The sequence below is a fragment of the Mobula birostris genome, chromosome 5 (genome assembly GCF_030028105.1).
Source record: "Mobula birostris isolate sMobBir1 chromosome 5, sMobBir1.hap1, whole genome shotgun sequence".
Classification (NCBI taxonomy): Eukaryota; Metazoa; Chordata; class Chondrichthyes; order Myliobatiformes; family Myliobatidae; genus Mobula; species Mobula birostris.
This window is the reverse complement of record NC_092374.1, coordinates 172,982,573-173,002,195: the sequence shown is the minus strand read 5'-3', so window position 1 is coordinate 173,002,195 and position 19,623 is coordinate 172,982,573. Positions and strand designations below refer to the sequence as shown.

At 40.8% G+C, this 19,623-nt stretch overlaps 1 protein-coding gene across 5 annotated transcripts in view; it reads left to right on the top strand.

Annotated features, from left to right (window-relative positions):
• The window catches only part of cars2 (cysteinyl-tRNA synthetase 2, mitochondrial), a 58,830-nt gene that overhangs the window by 32,322 nt on the left and 6,885 nt on the right, over positions 1-19,623 (top strand). For 4 of the 5 annotated variants that reach the window (XM_072258888.1, XM_072258891.1, XM_072258892.1 and 1 more), the window contains exons 13-14: positions 1,888-1,989; positions 18,326-18,580. In XM_072258888.1, the coding sequence (XP_072114989.1) occupies positions 1,888-1,989; positions 18,326-18,580 (357 nt within the window). The remainder of the gene's footprint in view (positions 1-1,887; positions 1,990-18,325; positions 18,581-19,623) is intronic. The other variant, XM_072258889.1, reaches the window with a different exon arrangement.

Below are 19,623 nucleotides of genomic sequence, written 5' to 3'. Positions count from 1 at the left end.
TTTTTCCCTGGGGACTGCTGAGGAAAAAGAGATTGGTACAGCTGCCTAATTCACCCTCATTTTCATGCCTTATACTTCTATATATCTGTTTCTTTTTAGATATATTTATCCACTTTTGAAAACGGAACCAGATTCAGATTTGTTTATCACATGTACATTGAAACATACAATGAACTGCATCATTTCCGTTAACAATTAACACAACTTCAGCATGTGTTGGGACAGCCTGCAAGTGTCACCTCACATTCTGGTAACACCATAACATGCCCACCATGTTCAGCAGAACCACACAAGCAGAATAACTGTAGTTCTTTGTAAGTCATTTGTGTCTTAATAAACTACAACATTTTTTAAGAAGAATCATTCCCTCCTTTCATGATCATCAGTAGATATTACTGCAGGTTGTGTAGACAGTTCTGAGGGAATAGAAACACTGGAAGAACTCAACCAGTCAACCAACATCTGCAGAAAGAGAAACCAGTCAATATTCCAGGTTGAAGCTCTCATCAGAATAGCTCATCCTTCAGTACAGAGCTGGCTAGTTTCTATTTCAACTGATATTATTGGTCTGGTTTTCTTGCAACATTTTCAATTTTTGTTTCAGATTCCACTAGGCTCAAGGACAGCTTTTAGCCCTCTAATATAAGACTATTGAATGGCTCTCAGTGCAATAAGGAGGGCTTTTGACGTCACATTCTACATCGTTATAGTCTTGTGCTTATTGTTTACCTGCTCTGCACATTCATGGTAGCTGTTACACTTTATTCTGCATCGTGTTATTTAACTTTGTGCTGCCTCACTGGACGGTTATAATGAATTGATGGAATGAATGGTGTGGAAGGCAGTTTTTTTTACTCTACTGATGTGAGAATAATAAACCAATTTACCAGACTCCAGTGTTTGATGTATGATCCGATGCTGAGTGAAAGCTGCACTGTCAGAGGTGATGTGAAATGGGATGTTAAATCAAGGCTCTGTTTTCCCCTTAGGAAAATATAAATGACCATTATTACATAATTTTAAAAAACTTTAGAATCCTGAGAACTGTGGGTTGTTCTGGGATCCTTTCTCAGTGATAACATGTTTTAAATCCTTAATTATCCATCTACAACATCCTTGTGATTACAAATTAGAAGTATTTATTTAAGATCTCACCTTTGTCACCTGGTTCCCCACACAGTTTGCCATTTTGGTTCCTATTGTGTTCTACTCTTGGCCTTAATACAGCACAGAAACAGGAGGCTCATTTCTGTAAAGTGCTGAGTTGTTTCTGCAACTCTGAAGTTTCCTTAGATAAACTTTCACAGGCCCTGGAGGTGAGGCAGAAGATCAGCTACGATCCTGATGAAAGGTGCTGCAGTCTTGAAGAGCTGAATAGCTTCTTCAGCTCCTGTTCTGAAGTTCATATTTTAGGAGAGAAGGGTCTGTCGTGTTAGCAGAGATTCAAAGTCAAAGTTGATTTTTTTGTCACATGAAGAAGTACAGCAGCAGTACTCTGTAGAAGAATGAGAGGTGATCTTATGTGGTTCAACAGTGCTGTTGCAGGGATGAAGTTCCCCTGGGTAACATGCCTAGAGACCGACTGGGTATCAGAATGGAGTATGGCACTCATTACTGAGAAATTTCTTCATCCAAAGGCTCTGAAACCTTTTGAACTTATTTATTCAATAGAGTTGTAGAGACTCACGTACTGACTCGATTCAGTATGGTGATTGATGTTAAGGGATTTTGATATTAAGGGAATACAGAAAAACAAGTATAGAGAAATGGTGTTGAGGTTAAAGTTCAGCTGTGATCTTATTGATGGGCAGAGCAGGCACGAGGGGGTAAGTGGCCTGCTGCTTGACATTTTTATGTTGTGTATAAATATCTGCCTTTTATTTACAGCAGGAAAGAGATTACCCTCGGAGTCCTGCTGTGTTCGGTGCAATTATTACTTATATCAAACGATTCCTGGATGATGTTGGTATTTCTCTTGATGATGATCAGGTGAGTAAACTTTAAATGGTTTATGTTTCTTTTCAGAGTTGATTTCGCCTTTGTACAACATTAGTTATGGTGAAAGTTAACAAAGATGAATACCTTCCAAAGTTACACTTTACGAAAGATAGTCTGTGCAATAAGTTTCAGCAGTGAGCACACACTGAATATTGAGGATGTGTGCGTGGAAAGTCATGTTTGACAAATCTTATTGAATTTTTTGAAGAGGTTACTAGGAAAGTTGACGAGGGTAAAGCAGTGGATGTTGTCTATAGGTTTCCCCCACCATCCGAAGGTAGAGCGTTCCTATGAAACGGTTCATAAGCCGAAATGTCGTAAAGTGAAGAAGCAATTACCATTTATTTATATGGGAAAATTTTGTGAGCGTTTGCAGACCCAAAAATAACCTACCAAATCATGCCAAATAACACACAAAACCTAAAATAACAGTAACATATAATAAAAGCAGGAATGATATGATAAATACATAGCCTATATAAAGTAGAAATACTTTTCCACAATCATTGCCGGCACAGATCTCCGTAGCGAAAATCTCACGCAAGCGCCGTCGGCAGAAAATCTCATGCAAGCGCTGTTGGCAAAAACAGGGCGCAAGCGCACTCCGGTAATCTTTAAACTATGAAGCTGCCAAATCATACCAAACAACACGTAAAAATACACAGCCGATATAAAGTAGAAATAATGTATGTACAGTGTAGTATCACTTACTGGAATCGGGACAGCGCAGAGCACACTGATGATGGTGTGTTAGGCTGAGCCGTCGGAGTTTGGGTGGCGCAGTGGCCCCCACCCTCCAGGCAGCGAACCGATACCGATCTGCGAAGCATGCAGGGATACAGCGGTAGCTGGGACGCACCCAGCACATCTTTAAGAAAAAGGCCAAAATAAACATGCTAATAAATTTACGTGTGGGGCGGCACCTAATTAATCAGCATGTTTATTTCGGCTTTTTTCTTAAAGATCTGCTGTGTGCCTCCCGGCTACTGCTACATTCTCCACGAATCGGTACAGTATCTGTCCGGGGCTCGGGGGTTGGGGTGGTGGGACACGGGCGTGTTAACTCATCGTCGATCAGGGCAGGCAGCTCATCTTCTCCTATGACTGCCCGCCTCGATGTCGAAGGTCGAGGTTTGTCGTCTGCTGTGGAAGGCTTGCTTGACTGCTGAGTCTCGCGCATTTTTCTATCATACAGTTCTTTGTAAGGACTCAAAGAATCTTGCAAATATCCCCAAAACCTACGTACCCTTTCAAAATTAAAGTCGTACTTTATCATTACTCATTCGGTTTCGATTGTTATCTTTTCCTCTTCCAATTGCATCAGCTCTTCATCTATCAGTTCTTGGTCATGGGATGCCAAAACCTCTTCAACATCATCTTCGTCAACTTCCACAAGGCAAATTCATTTTGTCCTTGCTTCGTTCACCACGATCGAAACACTTAATTATGTCTAGTTTTACGCTGAGTGTAACAAACACCCTTACGAGCTCTTCCAGGCTTTTCCGACACCATAGAACTCATCTTGCAAACGACTGCTCACAGGCTCGTGTTAAAGCAATGCTGGCGAGAATGCCGTTCCGAATCCGGGAAGAGCGGCTGCTCGGGGTGGGCGCTGATTTTTTTCACGCGCTGAATATTTTTCGTAACAATGAAAACACCTTCTGAAAGCGCAAACAGGGTGCTAATGTAGGTCTTTTGTAACAGTGAAGTTTCGTAAAGCGAACGTTCGAAAAGCGGGGGACGCCTGTATATGGACTTCAGTAAGGCCTTTGACAAGGTTCCACACGGAAGGTTAGTTACGAAGGTTCAGTCGTTAGGTATTAATATTGAAGTAGTAAAATGGATTCAGCAGTGGCTGGATGGGAGACGCCAGAGAGTAGTGGTGGATAACTGTTTGTCAGATTGGAGGCCGGTGTCTAGTGGTGTGCCTCAGGGATCTGTACTTTGTTCACACTGTGGGGGGCCCTCTAACACAGGGTGAAGATAGAGGTTATCCCTCTAAGCTGAGGCAGGTGAGTGCTCAGGCCTTACTGTTGGAAGTCGGGGAAATTTTTCAAATGTTCTGTGTTCAAAAACGTCTAGGTTTTGGTTTTGTGTTTGGGTTTACTGTTGAGAAAGGATTGCTTTCTGTTTGTTTAGAAAGGGAGAATTTTTTTTCTACTAGAGAAAAACGCAAGTTGAACCTGTAAAAATAATTTCTTATAATGTTAATGGGGTTTTGAATCCAATTAAGAGAAATAAGATTATGCCTAAATTGAAAAAAGAGAGGGCACAAATAGCTTTCCTTCAGGAAACGCACATGAGCTGATCCGAACATGCAAAATTAAAAAGAATGGGCTTTAAGCATGTATTTCATTCATCATATAAACTGAGCCACAAAAGAGGAGTAGCTACTTTAATAGCAAGTGCTCTTAACTATGAACATATTTCAGAGACTAAAGACAAGGATGGATGATTTGTAAAGATCACAGGAAGGATAGAAGGTACTGAGATAACGTTGCTGAATGTTTATGCTCCAACATGTAGTGAATGGTCATTCTATAGGCACATTTTTGACCTAATGACCAGCTCTCAAGGGGGTCGTAATCGGCGAAGGGGATTTTAATATTAGGTTAAACCCTGCATTAGATTCTTCAGGAACAGTTATTCAGAACAAAGCTCTGACTAGGAAAGTGAAATCATTGATGGAGGGGTTGGGAATAATAGATGTGTGGAGGGAATTACACCCCACTAGTAAAGACTATACATACTACTCTTCCCCCTCATTTAGCTTATTCAAGGATAGATTTTTTTTATATATTTAACATAGATTCAAGATAAAAGAGTGTAAAGTTGCAACTATTGATTTATCGGACCATTGCCCAGTCTCTATGTGTCTAATTCTGGAAAGGAAAATGAGGAAAACACTCTGGAGGTTAAATTCACATATACTCAATGATTCGAAAGTAATGGAGAGATTAAGGGGAGAAATCAAAGAATACCTAGACCTTAATGACATGGGAGAAACATCAGTGATCTTGTGGGATACATTGAAAGCTGTACTGAGATGAAAAATTATTTCTATTACTACTCACATGAAAAAATTTAAAGCACAAAAATTAGCAGACCTTCAAGGAGAATTAAAACAACTTCAAGTCGTAGATAGCAATAAAATGAATTCTAATTTAAAACAGGATAAATGGCCTCCAAGTCTTTTCGAATTTAATAGACTTGGAGGCCATTTATTCAACATTTCCATATGATGTAATTTGACCTTTTCCAAACTTATTCTATTTCTTTTTAATATATGTTGAGAGGAACAGCACTAATGGTTCTTTTTTTTTTTAACGTTACATAACAGCCCATGTCTTTTTTTTTTAGTTTAGTTGGTTAACACTGTTTAGGCTAGTTTTTCTTTTGTGGTATATTTCTATATTTTTCTTTTTTTTGTATATTATGTTTGTATCCTGTATGATTGGGAGGTTAAATACCCATGTGTCAACTGGGTTTATACTTAACTATGTTAATCATAACAATGTAATCCCAATAACTTTATATCAGTACTATGGTATATTTATCATTATGAAACCAATAAAAAGATTGAAGAAGAAAGAAAGGAAAACAGGAAATTAAGAAATTGCAAAGTGAAAATTGATTATATTTACACATTGGAAACTCCAAGAAATTTTCTTTACCTGAGACAAAAGAATAATGAAGTAGGAGGTAAATCAGCTAAATTATTAGCATATAAGTTACGTAAACAACAAGCAGACAATACAATCCATAAAATAAAGAATCCAAAAACAAAGCTTGTTGAGAGTACAATATGGAAAATTCAAGAGGGTTTTGAAATATATTATCGAGAGCTGTACTCTCAACCCCAGGCCTCCAATGAGTCCCATATAGACACATTTCTGAATTCTTTAGAACTACCCAAGCTCACAGGTTTACAAAATGAGTGCCTGTTAGAACCAGTAACTGTCAAAAATCTGAACGTGGCCATCTCTAGATTAAAGGCTGGAAAGTCTTCAGGTTCTGATGGGTTTACTTCAGAGTGGTACAAATCGCCGAAGTCACAGTTGGCTCCATTATTACTTAACACCTTTAATTGGATCTTACAGAGAGGAGAAATTCCACCTTCCTGGAGAGAGGCGATTATCTCAGTTATTCCTAAAGAGGGTAAAGATAAACTAGAATGTGGTAATTACTGGCCAATCAGTGTCCTTACTTTGGATTATAAATTATTGGGACATCTATATTAGCTCGTAGACTGGAAAAGCTTCTACCTGGCCTTGTCCACTTAGACCAGACGTGATTCATCCAACAAAGACAAACTCAGGACAACATAAGGAGAACTTTACACATACTAGAACAGGTTACTAAGAACGGGACAGAGACATTGGTGGTGGGATTAGAAAGCTTTTGATTCAGTTAGATGGGTATTCTTATATAAAGTGTAAGAAAGATTTGGCTTTCAAGAAAAGTTTATTAAGGTAATCCAGACTTTATATAACAGCCTTACAGCTCGAATTAAGATAAGCAGGGACCTCTCTGACTCTTTTATTTTAGAGAGAGGAACGAGACAGGGATGCCCAATTTTCCCTCTCCTCTTTGCACTATATATTGAACCTCTTGCCCAACTAATAAGACAGAGCGAAATTGTAAAAGGTATCAAGGTGGCAGGGATTGAACAGAAGGTGGTGTTATTCGCAGATGACATTTTGGTGTATTTGAGTGAACCAGAAAAATCATTCATAGGATTGTTTACACTGTTGGATGAGTTTAGGAAAATATCAGGTTATAAAATTAATGTAAAGAAAATGCAGGTTATGTCCCTAAATTATACAGCATCTAATAAAACTACAGGATACATACGATCTTAAGTGGGAAGCTAAATCATTAAAATATTTAGGAATAACCCTGCCAAAAGGGCTTTCAACGTTATCACAGATAAATTATGGGCCATTAATTTCAAAGATAAAAGCAGATATACATAGATGGAATCTTATCCCTTTTTTAAGTCTAAATTCAAGGATAATTACCATAAAAATGAATATTCTCCCTTGGTTACATTTTCCCAGACTTTACCTGTGGAGGTAGACGATAATCAATTTAGGGAATGGGACAAATGGATTTCCGGCTTTATCTGGCAAGGAAAGAAACTTAGAATCCAATTTAGCACTTTACAGTTAGGAAAGGAAGGAGGTGGTATGGCACATCCTTGCTTGAGAAACTATTTTTATGCTTCACAGATAACCCCTCTGTTATATTGGTTTAATGGGGAATACAAGGCTAGATGGAAGGAAATAGAATTTGGATTGATTGACAGTTTTCCTGTACAGGCCTCAATTGCAGACAAAGGATTGATGGCACAATTGGAAAAGATTAAAAACAGCTGGATAAATCTCACACTAAAAGTATGGCAGAAAGTGGTTAGTTCATGTGGAATCTACAACATGTTAAAACTTTTCAAATGGTGTGCTTATGATACCAAATTCCTTCCCAGCAGAGGAGATAAAAGATTTGAACTATGGATAAAGCAAGGTCTTGCAACCTACCTCTCATTCACACACACAGGTGCATTACAAAGTTTTCAATCCTTGCAGGGTAAATACAGCTTAGAACACAATGATTTTTTTAGGTGCCGTCAAGTACGACATTACTTTAACCAGAGTTATAGATACACAGACTTATCAACAGCAGAATTAGAATTTTTCAAGATTCTGAAATTGGCTTTCAGCTTAATACCAAGTAAATCAAGTTCCCGATTATATAATGCCCTCTCTCATGCCAAAAATGAAAACACATTGTATATTAAAGAGAAGTGGGAGAAAGAAGCGGGGTTGGTACTTTCAGAGGAGGTTTGGGGGAAAATATGCAGCTTCCAGTGGTCTTCAACTAACTCTTTGGAGAAAACATTGCTGGAAGAATATTATAAGATACTTCAAGACCCCATACCAGGAGAAATATAAAGACAGAAACGTGGCATGTTGGAGAAGGTGTGGCTCCAAGGAGGCAAATCACTTTCATATTTTTTGGGATTGCCCTAAATTAAGTTTATATTGGAAAGATATACACAGAACATTAGTTAAGGTATTTAAAACTCAGATACCTCTGAATTTGGCGACTCTCTATTTGAGGCATGTATTGTTTTTGGAGTAGAAGAAAGATATAAAACCGCTGCAGGCCCTTTTAGCGGCAAGTAAGAAATCAATCACTAGAAAGTGGTTAAATCCAACATCACCTACATTAGAAGATTGGCATGAAATCATTTTGGAAATATTTAAAATGGAAAAGATGACTTACTCTCTGAGAATTCAAAAAGAAAAATTTTATCAAATTAAGAATAAATGGATTGAATTTATAACCCCAGTGCGAGCAGACTTTAGATGACTCTCCTTAAGGTTCCTACTGATTTCCTCATCAATATAGTTACAGTGTTAAAGTAAGCTCCCTTGGTTAGAATGTTCACTGTTTTATTTATGGAAAACATGGAATTAATACAAGTAAAGGAAAAGATTGGAAAAAAATTAAAATGAAGTAAATAAGTACACAGGGTTTGGATAAGTATATCTGTGGGTAGGAGCAAAAATGAATGTATACTTGTGAATGTATAAATATATATAGATTTATACATATAAAAACCTTTTCCATTTTTTTTTATGTATGTTAAAAAAAAGTTTGTGTAATATTTGTGAATACCTTTCCCAAATTTAAAGAAAAACTGAAGATCTGTCTTCTGGAATATAGGCCATAGGTGTGAGGTCATCCCAACACAGTAAATGGCACTGAAGAACTGAAAATCTGATTTCTGGAATATAGACTTATTAAAACCTCAGGAATGTATTCATTCACCAGAATGAACATTACTCTTTGCACTGTCTTTTTCTCAGCACTGGAGAATTAAGAACTAGATCTTGTGCGTTTAAAGGGAGAGTTCAATAGGAATCTAAGGGGCAACATTTTCCAGACAGAGGGTGGAAAAAGCTGCTGGGGGGGAAGCTGAGACAGATATAATAACATTTAAAAGAGACTTGGATAGGAAAGGGTTAGAGGTATCTGACTCAACGTGGCAAATAGGACTGCCTTGGATGAGAATCTTGGTCAGTGTGGACGGGATGGGTTGAAGGGCCTGTTTCCCCGCTGTATGATACTGTGATCTGAGAATGTTTGATAACTGCTATCCCATTGCAAGGCCAGCCCTATGGGTCAGTATGTGCCTCACACTGACAGGGCAACCCTCCCCCCTAGACTGACCCTCCCACAGAGTCCCCGCTCAACCCCCTAGGCTGACCCTGGTTAGGCGGCACTCCCCCTGGAACAGCCTCGTTTCAGCCCCTACTAATGTCACACAGCCTGTATACACCCTTCACCTTGTGTACAAACATCACAGTGTGATAATGACCAGATCTGCTCATGAAAGTAGGGGAATGTAGATGAATGTATGATCTAGTAATCATAATTCCAATAGTTTCATGATAATTATGGAGAAGAATAGGCCTAGTCCCAAGGTTGAGATTCTAAATTGGAGTAAGGCCGATTTTGATGCAATTAGAAGGAATCTGGCAGGTGTTGATTAAGATGGGATGTTTCTGGCAGAGATGCTCATTAAGTTGATGAGTTGTGAAAATGGGCTGAAACATGGCAGATAGAATTTAATGTAGACAAGTGTGAGTCCTTGCACTCTGGAAGGACAAATTGGAGAATGGTAGGGCACTGAAGTGTGTTTATAGAACAAAAGGACCTGGGAATACAGATCCATAATTCCTCGTGAGTAGTATTAGAGGGAGATGGGGTCATAAAGAGCTTCTAGCACGCTGGCCTTCATAAATCAGGGCATGTGTATGGGGGACGTTATTTTGAAGTTGTAAAGGAAAGTGTTGAGACCAAGTTTGAAGTGTTGTGGTCATCTACATACAGGAAAGATTGAAAGTGTGCAGAGAAAATTATAAGGATATTGCCAGGACTGGAGAATCTGAGTTATAGGGAAAGGTTGAATAGGTTAAGATTTTATTCCTTGGAGCGCAGGAGAATGAGGGGAGATCTTATAGAAGTATACAAAATTGTAAGGGGTAGAATAGGAAAAAAGCTTGCAGCCTTTTCTCCCTCATGTTGGGTGAGACTAGAACAAAAGGTCATAGGTTTACAGTAAAGGTGAAATATTTAAGGGGAGTGCAACGTGGACCTTTTTCCACTCAGTGGGTAGTATGAATGTTTAACAAGCTGCCAGCTAAACTGGTAGGTGTGAGTTCAACTGTAATATTCAAGAGATTTGGATAGGTCGGTGGATGAGAGAAGTATGGAGGGCTATGGTCTAGATGCAGGTAGATTGGATTAGGCTGGCATGAACGAGTTGGGCCAAAGTGTTTTTCTCTGTTATAATGCTCTATAACTCTTTGACTAGATGATGTCGGCTGAGTGTGAATTAGATCATTGTGGAGTTTGGATGGTCATCTTTCAAATAGTTCAAGTTCAAAGTAAAGTTATTGTCAAAGCAGATGAATGTTACCATATATCACTGAGATTCATTTTCTTGCAAACATTTACTGGAAAATAAAATAGAAGAGTTTTACAAAAAAAATACATAAACAAAAACTGACAAATGACCAATGTGCAAAAGAAGGCAGACTGCAAATAAAAAAAACTGAGAACATGAGTTGTAAAGAGTCCTTGATAGTGAGTCTGGAGGTTGTAGAAACTGTACAGAGTAATGGTGAATGAAGTTATCGGCATTAGTTCCTGAGCCTGAAGGTTGTAAAGTAATAACTGTTAGTCAGCGTGGTGTGGGACTTGCCTCCTGCCCAACGGTAATAGCGATAAGATGGCATGGCTTGGATGGTGGGGATGTTTGATGGTGGATTCTATTTTCTTGTGGCAGTGCTCCATGTAAAAGTGCTCAGTAGTGGGGAGTGCTTTGCTTGTGATGGACTGGGCTGTGTCCAGAAGTTTCTGTAGCTTTTTCCACTCCTGGGCATGGTGTTTCCATACCAGGCTATGATGCATGGATGGTCTCCACTGTGAATCTACAGTATACAAGTTTGTAACAAACAACAGGAATTCTGCAGATGCTGGAAATTCAAGCAACACACATCAAAGTTGCTGGTGAACGCAGCAGGCCAGGCAGCATCTCTAGGAAGAGGTGCAGTCGACGTTTCAGGCCGAGACCCTTTGTCAGGACTAACTGAAGGAAGAGTGAGTAAGAGATTTGAAAGTTTGAAACCATCTCTCACTGCTCCCCATCTATAACTTCTTCGGCTCTTCAGCTTTTCGATCATTTTGGATCTCCCCCTCCAACTTTCAAATCTCTTTGACATGCCTTCTTTGTGATGGCACTTGTGTTTCATCCTTTGGTATGTTAATGCCAAGGTATTTAAAGTTACTGACCCTCTCCACCTCTGTTCCCCTAATGAAGATTGTTTCTTGGATCGCTGGCTTCTCCCGTAGTCAATAATCAGCTCCTTAGTTCTGCTGACTTTGAGTAAGAGGTTGTTGTTGTGGAACTACTACACCAGATTTTCAATCTCCCTCCCATATACCGATTCAACACCACCTTTGATTCAGCCAGCAACAGTGATCGTCAGCAAACCTAAATGTGGCCATGTTTGTATCCACCCGAGAGGATAGAAACAGTTTCAGTTTAACATCCAAAGTTGACTTCTGTTCTGGTAGCAAGTCATTTCATGGTGTGCATTGACTAAACAAGGACATCTGAACTGCCTTCAACATTTGCGGAGTATTTCAGATTCTCATATCTTCATTATTCTATGTTCTGTTGTGTGTTTATATAAAAAAAAACAAAATTCACCAGATGTAACAGGTACACCAACCTAGTACTGAATACAGTGTTTTAGATGAAGGGTGAGGCAGCTGTAGTGTGAACGAAGCAGAGTTAATCTTTTTTGGCCTCTGGCTGAGAAGAAACATGCCAGAAATATACAAGATCACCAATTACTTTGTTTTCCCAAAAGAACCTAGCAACCAGAACATGGAGCCATTATTCTCCTTCACACGTCTCTCATGAGCTAGTGAGCATTAACACTGTTCCCGTCAGTAGTTTGGTGAGAAATGTGTGAGTTGTTTCCTGTGTTTAGAGGAGTTTGGGCTGTTGGAGTCAGTGATGTCAGAGGCCATTGACCAGATCAGCTGGGCATCTGGGTTGGGAGCTGCTAGTGATCTTGCTGAGTATAGTTTTGAAGTGAAAGCCTCCCAGCAGATGATCTAGCTCTCAATTCTGACTGCTTAGCATTCTCCCTGAGAACTACTGCAGCTGTGTGTGGGTGTAATGTTATGTTGCATTGCATTGTGTTCCACTGAAGAGCTGCACCAGGGCATAGAGGGTGAGATGGGCAGGCAGCTGATGACAGCATGTTCATTCAGTAGAAAACCATGTGTCCTTTAATTTCTAATCATTTTAATTCAGCAGAATAGTTTCTCTGGAAGTGTTCTGAAGCAGTTTGGAAACAAATGTGTAAAACAGTTATGGCCCAAACAAAGCTATAATCACAAGGACTTGAATTTATTTAGATGTTTTTAACGTAATGGTAACATGGATGTTTAGAGATCCTCACCATCCAAGACGTGCTGTCCTCTCATTACTATCATCAGGGAGGGGAGACGGGTCTGAACACTCACGCTCTGTGATTCAGCTTTTTCCCCTCCCACCAGCAGGTTTCCGATCAATCCACAAACCTATGAGCACTACCTTGCTTATTCCTCTTTTGCACTATATTTATTTATTTTGTAACTTGGAGTAATTTTTTATGACTTGCACTGTACTGCTGCCACAAAGCAACAAATTGCACAATGTATTGTCTCGGTGATAATAAACCTGATTCCGATTCTCATGTTACATCAGCAAAAGATATTTAAAGTGCAGCTGGCAGGAAGTGAGAAGATAAGATCTAGAGAGGGAATTCTGAGGTTAAGGTGTCGGTGAAGGGACAGGTGCTTGATGGAACATAGCCATTGTTATAGTTGGTAAAGGTCACAGAGACATTGAAGGGCTGGCCCCTGAGCGGTTTGAAGTGTAGCCTAATCAGAGCATTGTGTGTAGGTCACTGAGTCGGGACTAATGTGCACATGGGGCTTGGTGCATCTCAGGGCACAGAGAATGGCAAAGTGGATGACTTCAGTGCAGTGGAGAATGGAAGCGGGGAAGCCAACTAAGGATGTGGTGGGAATAGTGACTTTCAGCAGCAGCTGAGTGGAGAAAGGCCTTGTTATAGAGCTGTAAATATGCAGTCTTCATAAAGATGCAAAACTTGTAGTCTGCCACTGCGACCTGGGTCAGGTTTAACTGCAAGGCTGTGAACAGTCTGGTTCAGTTTTGGACACAGGCAGAGAAAGCGGTGAAGCTGGTAACTGTTATTTTGGAGTTGATTTATATTACTACCAACATTTGGAGTTCTGATTTATTACAATGAATTAAATGCATCATTTGGACTGGGAGTAAGTTCAGTGAAGTGTGATATTAGAATGTGTTGAGACCCAGTGTGCAGCATCAGTTATAACTCACTGATATGTGTATTTAATTGTTTTCAGCAGCCTAATACATGTGGAAAAGCTCTACTATTTTTATAATGTACTTGATAATTTCCCTGGCGCAGGCAGTCCTTTCTTAGTCATAACTTTGGCTTGCTTTCTTCCCATTTCTGTCCTGCTTGTATCCTTTTGCACCCTCATTTTTTTCTGTTCACCCGTTAGTTTGGCCTGCCTTTCAGTGTTCTACCACTCTTCCTCTTCTACACCAGGCATGTAAGCAAACCACTTGTGTATCCTGACAATAGTTTACACAGCATTTGTTGTAAGCATTTGCTGTTTTCTGAGACATTCAGGGGTTGACATTTCTGAGCACTTGGAAAGCCATGGCTTAACTGGGGACAGTCAGCATGCTCCATGCAGGGCAAGACAAGTCTTAGAAACTTGATTGAATTGTTCAAAGAGGTGATGGAAGTAGAGTTGTGGATTTTGTCTACATGAATTTTAGTAAGGCATTTAACAAGGTTCCCCATAAGAGCCTCATCCAGAAGATTAATATGCAAGAAACTCAATGAATTGGTCATTTGGATTCAGAATTGGCTTACCCATAGGAGACAGGGTAGTAGTCAATGGGGCTTATTGTGGCTGCCGACTGTCAGTACTGTTCGGCAGGGATCTATACTGGGACCTCTGCTATTGTGATATATGTAAATGACCTGGATGAAAATGTAGATGGGTGATTTATGTAAATTTGCAGATGATTAAAGATGGCTGATGTGGATAGTGTAGAAGACTGGAAGGATATGGCAGGATATAGATCAGTTGTAAACATTTGGTAGAGAAACGGCAGATGGAATTTAACACAGCCAAATGTGAAGTGCTGCACTTTGGGATATCAAATGGAAAGACACAGTACACTGTTAATACAAGATCTTTAACAGGGATGTGCAGGACATAGTCCAAGTCCATAGCCCCCTGAAAGTGACTATGCAGGTTGATACGGTGGTAAAGAAGGTACTTGCTGCCTTTACTATCCTATTACTTGCCTTTCATTAGTCAAGGAATTAAGTTCATGAGTTGAAGTTCTGTTAAGCTTTATGAAACTCTAGATAGCCTACATCTACAGTTTTGCATTCGGATATGTCTGCACCATTAATATGGAGGATGTCGCGGCTTTGGGGAGGATGCAGAAGAGGTTTACCAGGATGCTGCCTAGATTAGAGGGCATGTACTATAAGAGGTTGAACAAACTTGGGTTGTTTTCTCTGCAGCAGCAGAGGCTGAGGGGACACCTGATAGAGGTTTACTTACGAGAGGTAGTGGTAGGGCAAATATGCAGCATCTTTTCACAGCATTGAAGTGTCTAATACCAGAGGGCAGGCATTTTAGATGAGGCGTGTTCAAAGGAGATGTGTAGGGCAAGTTCTTTGCACAGAAAATGGTAGGTGCCTGGGGCACCTGTAATAGAGACATTCAACAGACACATTAATGTGCAGCGAATAGAAGCATAAGGACTTTGTTTATGCAGAAGAGTTTAGTTTTGTTGGGTATTTGGTTATTAATTTAGTTTGGCACAACATTGTGAGCCAAAGACCCTGTTCCTGTGTTGTACTGACAGAGCATCAGAGTGGCAGTTCATTGATAACTTTTTATTGGACAAGGGTGTATGGAGCCAGGATGGAAGATGGAGTTGATTTGTGATCTGGTGGGGCTGACTGTCTACCATCTGTTCTGTCATCCCAAATAACTGTTGTAGGCTTTGAAGGAAGTTGCAGCTGTTGAAGCCTGAGTGGTTGATGTAGATAACTGAACAAAATCAAGTTGTTTGACCATGTTTGTTTTTATTCTGTAAGTATGAGTGAAATCTCTGGGATGTGAACTTTTAGGACAGCTGATGTGCAGGCTTTGTAATACTCACAACAAATTATTTATCAACTAAACATAATCCTGGGGAATATATGGCAGGTCAGGTAGCGTCTGTGCAGAGAGAAGCAGAATTAAGGTTTCAGATCAGTAACCCTTCACAGCTTGGGGAAAAAAAAAAACACGTTTCTTCTTTGAGATGAAAGGTTATTGACTTGAAACGTTGATTTCTCTCCACAGACACTACTTAACTGACTGTGTATCTTCAGCATTTTCTTTGTTTATTTCTTTGCCTTTCAAATGTCTGTGCTATTTTGAGGATATTTCTTTGAAGTCATAACTGAACTAGGACCACACTGGCTTTAAAATAGACAGGTGTTGCTTCAGCTCTTCCCAAGAATGGCCAGAATTTAACTTCTGCCGGAACAAGGACCAGGACCTGGACCTGCTGCAATTTGATTGCCACTGTCATTGGCTTTCCACTCAGCTTTGGACCACCTAGACAGCAGCAGAATATAGATCAGGCTGCTGTTTATCAACTGCAGCTCAGCATTCAACACCATCATCCCCTCAGTTCTAACAACCAAAGTTCAAAATCTGGACTTCTGGACCTCTGGACCTCCTTCTGCAACTGGATCCTTGACTTATTGGAAGACCAGTCATTGCAGGTCAGTAATAATATCTCCTCAGCTGGTTGAGTAGTGTCACAACAGCCTTGCACTCAACGTCAGCAAGTCCAAGGAACTGACTGTAGACTTCAGGAAGAGAAAGTGGACAGAACACGTGCCAGTCCTCATTGAGGGGTAAGTTCCTAGGTATCAATATTTCAGAGGATCTGTCCTGGACCCAACATATTGATGCAGTCATGATGAAGGCATGCCAGTGGCTCTACCTCATTAGGAGTGAGGAGATTTGGTATGTTATCATACACTTACAAATTTCTATAGATATATTGTACCTTGGCAAGCATTCTGAATGGTTGCATTGCTAATGAACATATGGAGGTGCTAATGGACAGGATCAAAAGAGGCTGTAGTGGGTTGTAGACTTGGGCACAATTCTTCCTGCCATTCATCATGAAGGAGTCGCACCATTGGGATATGCTTTCTTCTCATTACAGTCATCAGAGAGGAGGGACAGGAGCCTGAAAGTTCACACTCAACAGTTGATAACCGCCTTCTTCCATCGGATTCCTGAACAGTCCATGAACACTACCTATTTACTCCTTTACTTTGAACTATATATATATATAATAAATTTATTAAAATATTTACATCTTTGCACCGTACTGGTGCAAAACAAATTTCCCACCATACATCTGTGATGATAAATCTTATTTTGATTCTGCCTTCCCTCTCCTCCATGGTGCCCCTGCTGTAGTACTTTCTCTCTCTGTTCTGAGTGAATGAGATAAACAATCGTGTTTACTGGGAACCCTTGGAGCAGCAGAGTTGGACAAGAAGCCTATTCTTCCTTTAGCCTGCTCTGCTTTCCATTAATCACGAGTCTTACTCCTGTGATGATTGTTAATGGGATAACCTGGTATCGTGGCGGAATGACTGACTACTATGTTCAGCAAAGCATGAAAAATAATTCTCCCATGTTTTCTGTTTATTGATGAGCAGACCCTGACTTCTGTATTCTTATTACAGTGCACTGTCCTAAATCAAGATTTACTTGAGTGTTCTCCACAATAGCTGTCAGATAATATACATAGCATTTAAATAACTGAGCAGATTTCTGAGTGATAGAGATTCGAGGTGTCATGCAGGAATCAGGGTTATAGGTATCTGTGAACAAGCTGTGGCCCACCCAGCCTCCCATCACTGTAACATCATCCTGCTCTCCTCTCCTCTATCCCATTTCTTCTTGCTTTCCATTTGCTGACTGTCAAAGAGCGGTGCTTGTTTGGCGTCAGCCTGTGAGCCTACTACAGATTTATAAAAACACACTCCTGTTAAGTTTCTGGTGTTCCTATCAGTTGGGTACATCTGTGCCCTGTCACATTGGGCTTTCAGCATGGCAGCAGTGGGTGGGGAGTGGAGATGCCGTGGCACAGGGAAGCCTCCTCCAGCTGATGCCAGCAACAGCAATGTAGATTGGACACGTCCGATTTGTTTATTTCTTTCATTAGCTGAGTAAGGATTTAGTGAAGGTTTTAAAATTCAAGAGAGAAATACGAAAGATGTTCCTATCTCCTGTCCATTCAGTCCCAGGGGTGAGACATTTGGAAATACTTGAGGCTGTTGAAAAACTGGAACGTTGTTTACAAGTTGGATCAGGTTCTGAAAAATACTCGGTGGTCACTTTATTAGATACGCCTGCTAGTTAATGCAAATATCTAATCAGCCAATCATGTGGAAGCAAGTCAGTGCATATAAACATCACAGGCATGGTCAGTAGGGTCAGCTGTGACTTTGATCATGGAATAATTGTTGGTGCCAGGTGGGGTGGTTTGAGTATCTCAGAAGCTGCTGATCTCTCGGGATTTTCAGGTACCACAGTCTCTGGAGATTACAGGGAACGGTGCAAAAAACAAGAAAAAACATCCAGTGAGCGGTGTTTCTGTGGGGGGAGAAATGCCTTGTTAATGAGAAAGGTTAGAAGAGATTGGCCAGACTGGTTCAAGCTGACAGAAAGGCAACAGTACCTGAAATAACCACGTACTACAACAGTGGTGTGTAGAAGAGCATCTCGAAATGCACAACGCATCAAATCTTGAAGTGGGTGGGCTACAGCTGCAGAAGACCACATTGGGTTCCACTCCTGTATCTAATAAAGTGTCCGAGTGTATAAAAAGGGCTCAAATATTGGTATCATTCAGAGACCTAGTTGATGGGACCAAAGTAGCAGATATGTGATGAGCTGAATGGCTACTGTAGCTTCTGTTGTCAGTTTTCTTCCCTTCCTCACGTGGCTGCTGTAACCATAGATTAATTAAGCACACGTAGTGTATGTAGAGTATCTTCCCGCTGCCATTTTCCTTGGTTGTCTCCTTGTATTTCAGCTACTGACAGCAGACAGATCTTCAGCCACCCTTCGCACTGTTGCCGAGCAGTTGGTAGCTTTTCGCCAGGAGGTCAGGAACTACGCTCTAGCAGTGGATGAGCAAGAGGCAAGCTGTGGAGGCAGAGAGCTGAGCAAGGAAGAGGGAGAGCGACAGAGGGAGCGTAGGAGGCAGCTGAAGATTGAGCGACAGCCTCTCCTGAGAGCCTGTGACTCACTGCGGAAGGATCTCAGTGCCATTGGAATCAACATAAAGGTGAGTGAGAGATGGGTGGGCACAGCAGGGTATCGCTGAAAAGGAGCAGGAAAAAAAAACTGCCTAATAATATCTGTCGTCCTGGATACCTCCTACCCATTTCCCTCTTTCCCATCAATGATCTGGCTGGAACTAGAAAGAAAAAGCATTTCCCAGAACTGTGGACTTTAATGGACTTCAGCAAGGCCTTTGACGAAGTTTTGGATGGGAGGCTGATCTAGAAAGTTAGAAGTGAATTTATTATTGAAGTACATATGCTACCATATGTGGGATTCATTTTCTTGCAGGCATTTACAGGGAAAAAGAAATGCAGTAGAATTTTCTGAAAAACTATATGTAAACAAAGGCTGACAGACAACTGATCTCTTTATCGCTAACTGCTGACGGGACATCAACCGTCTCGACTTCACCGCACCTTGTCCCCATTCCAACCTCATTCCTTCGGAACGCTCTGCTCTCCACTCCCTCCGCACTAATCCTAACCTTATTATTAAACCCGCCGATAAGGGGGGTGCTGTTGTAGTCTGGCGTAATGACCTCTACCTTGCCAAGGCACAGCGACAACTCGCGGATACCTCCTCTTATTTACCCCTCGATCGTGACCCCACTAAGGAGCACCAGGCCATTGTCTCCCACACCATCACCGACTTTATCCGCTCAGGGGATCTCCCATCCACTGCTACCAACCTTATGGTTCCCACACCTCGCACTTCCCATTTCTACCTCCTACCCAAGATCCACAAACCTGCCTGTCCTGGCCGACCTATTGTCTCAGCTTGCTCCTGCCCCACCGAACTCGTTTCTGCATACCTCGACACGGTTTTATCCCCCCTTGTTCAATCCCTTCCGACCTATGTTTGTGACACTTCTCACGCTCTTAAACTTTTTGATGATTTTTAAGTTCCCTGGCCCCCACCGCTTTATTTTCACTATGGATGTCCAGTCCCTATATACTTCCATTCCCCCACCAGGAAGGTCTCAAAGCTCTACGCTTCTTTTTGGATTCCAGACCTAATCAGTTCCCCTCTACCACCACTCTGCTC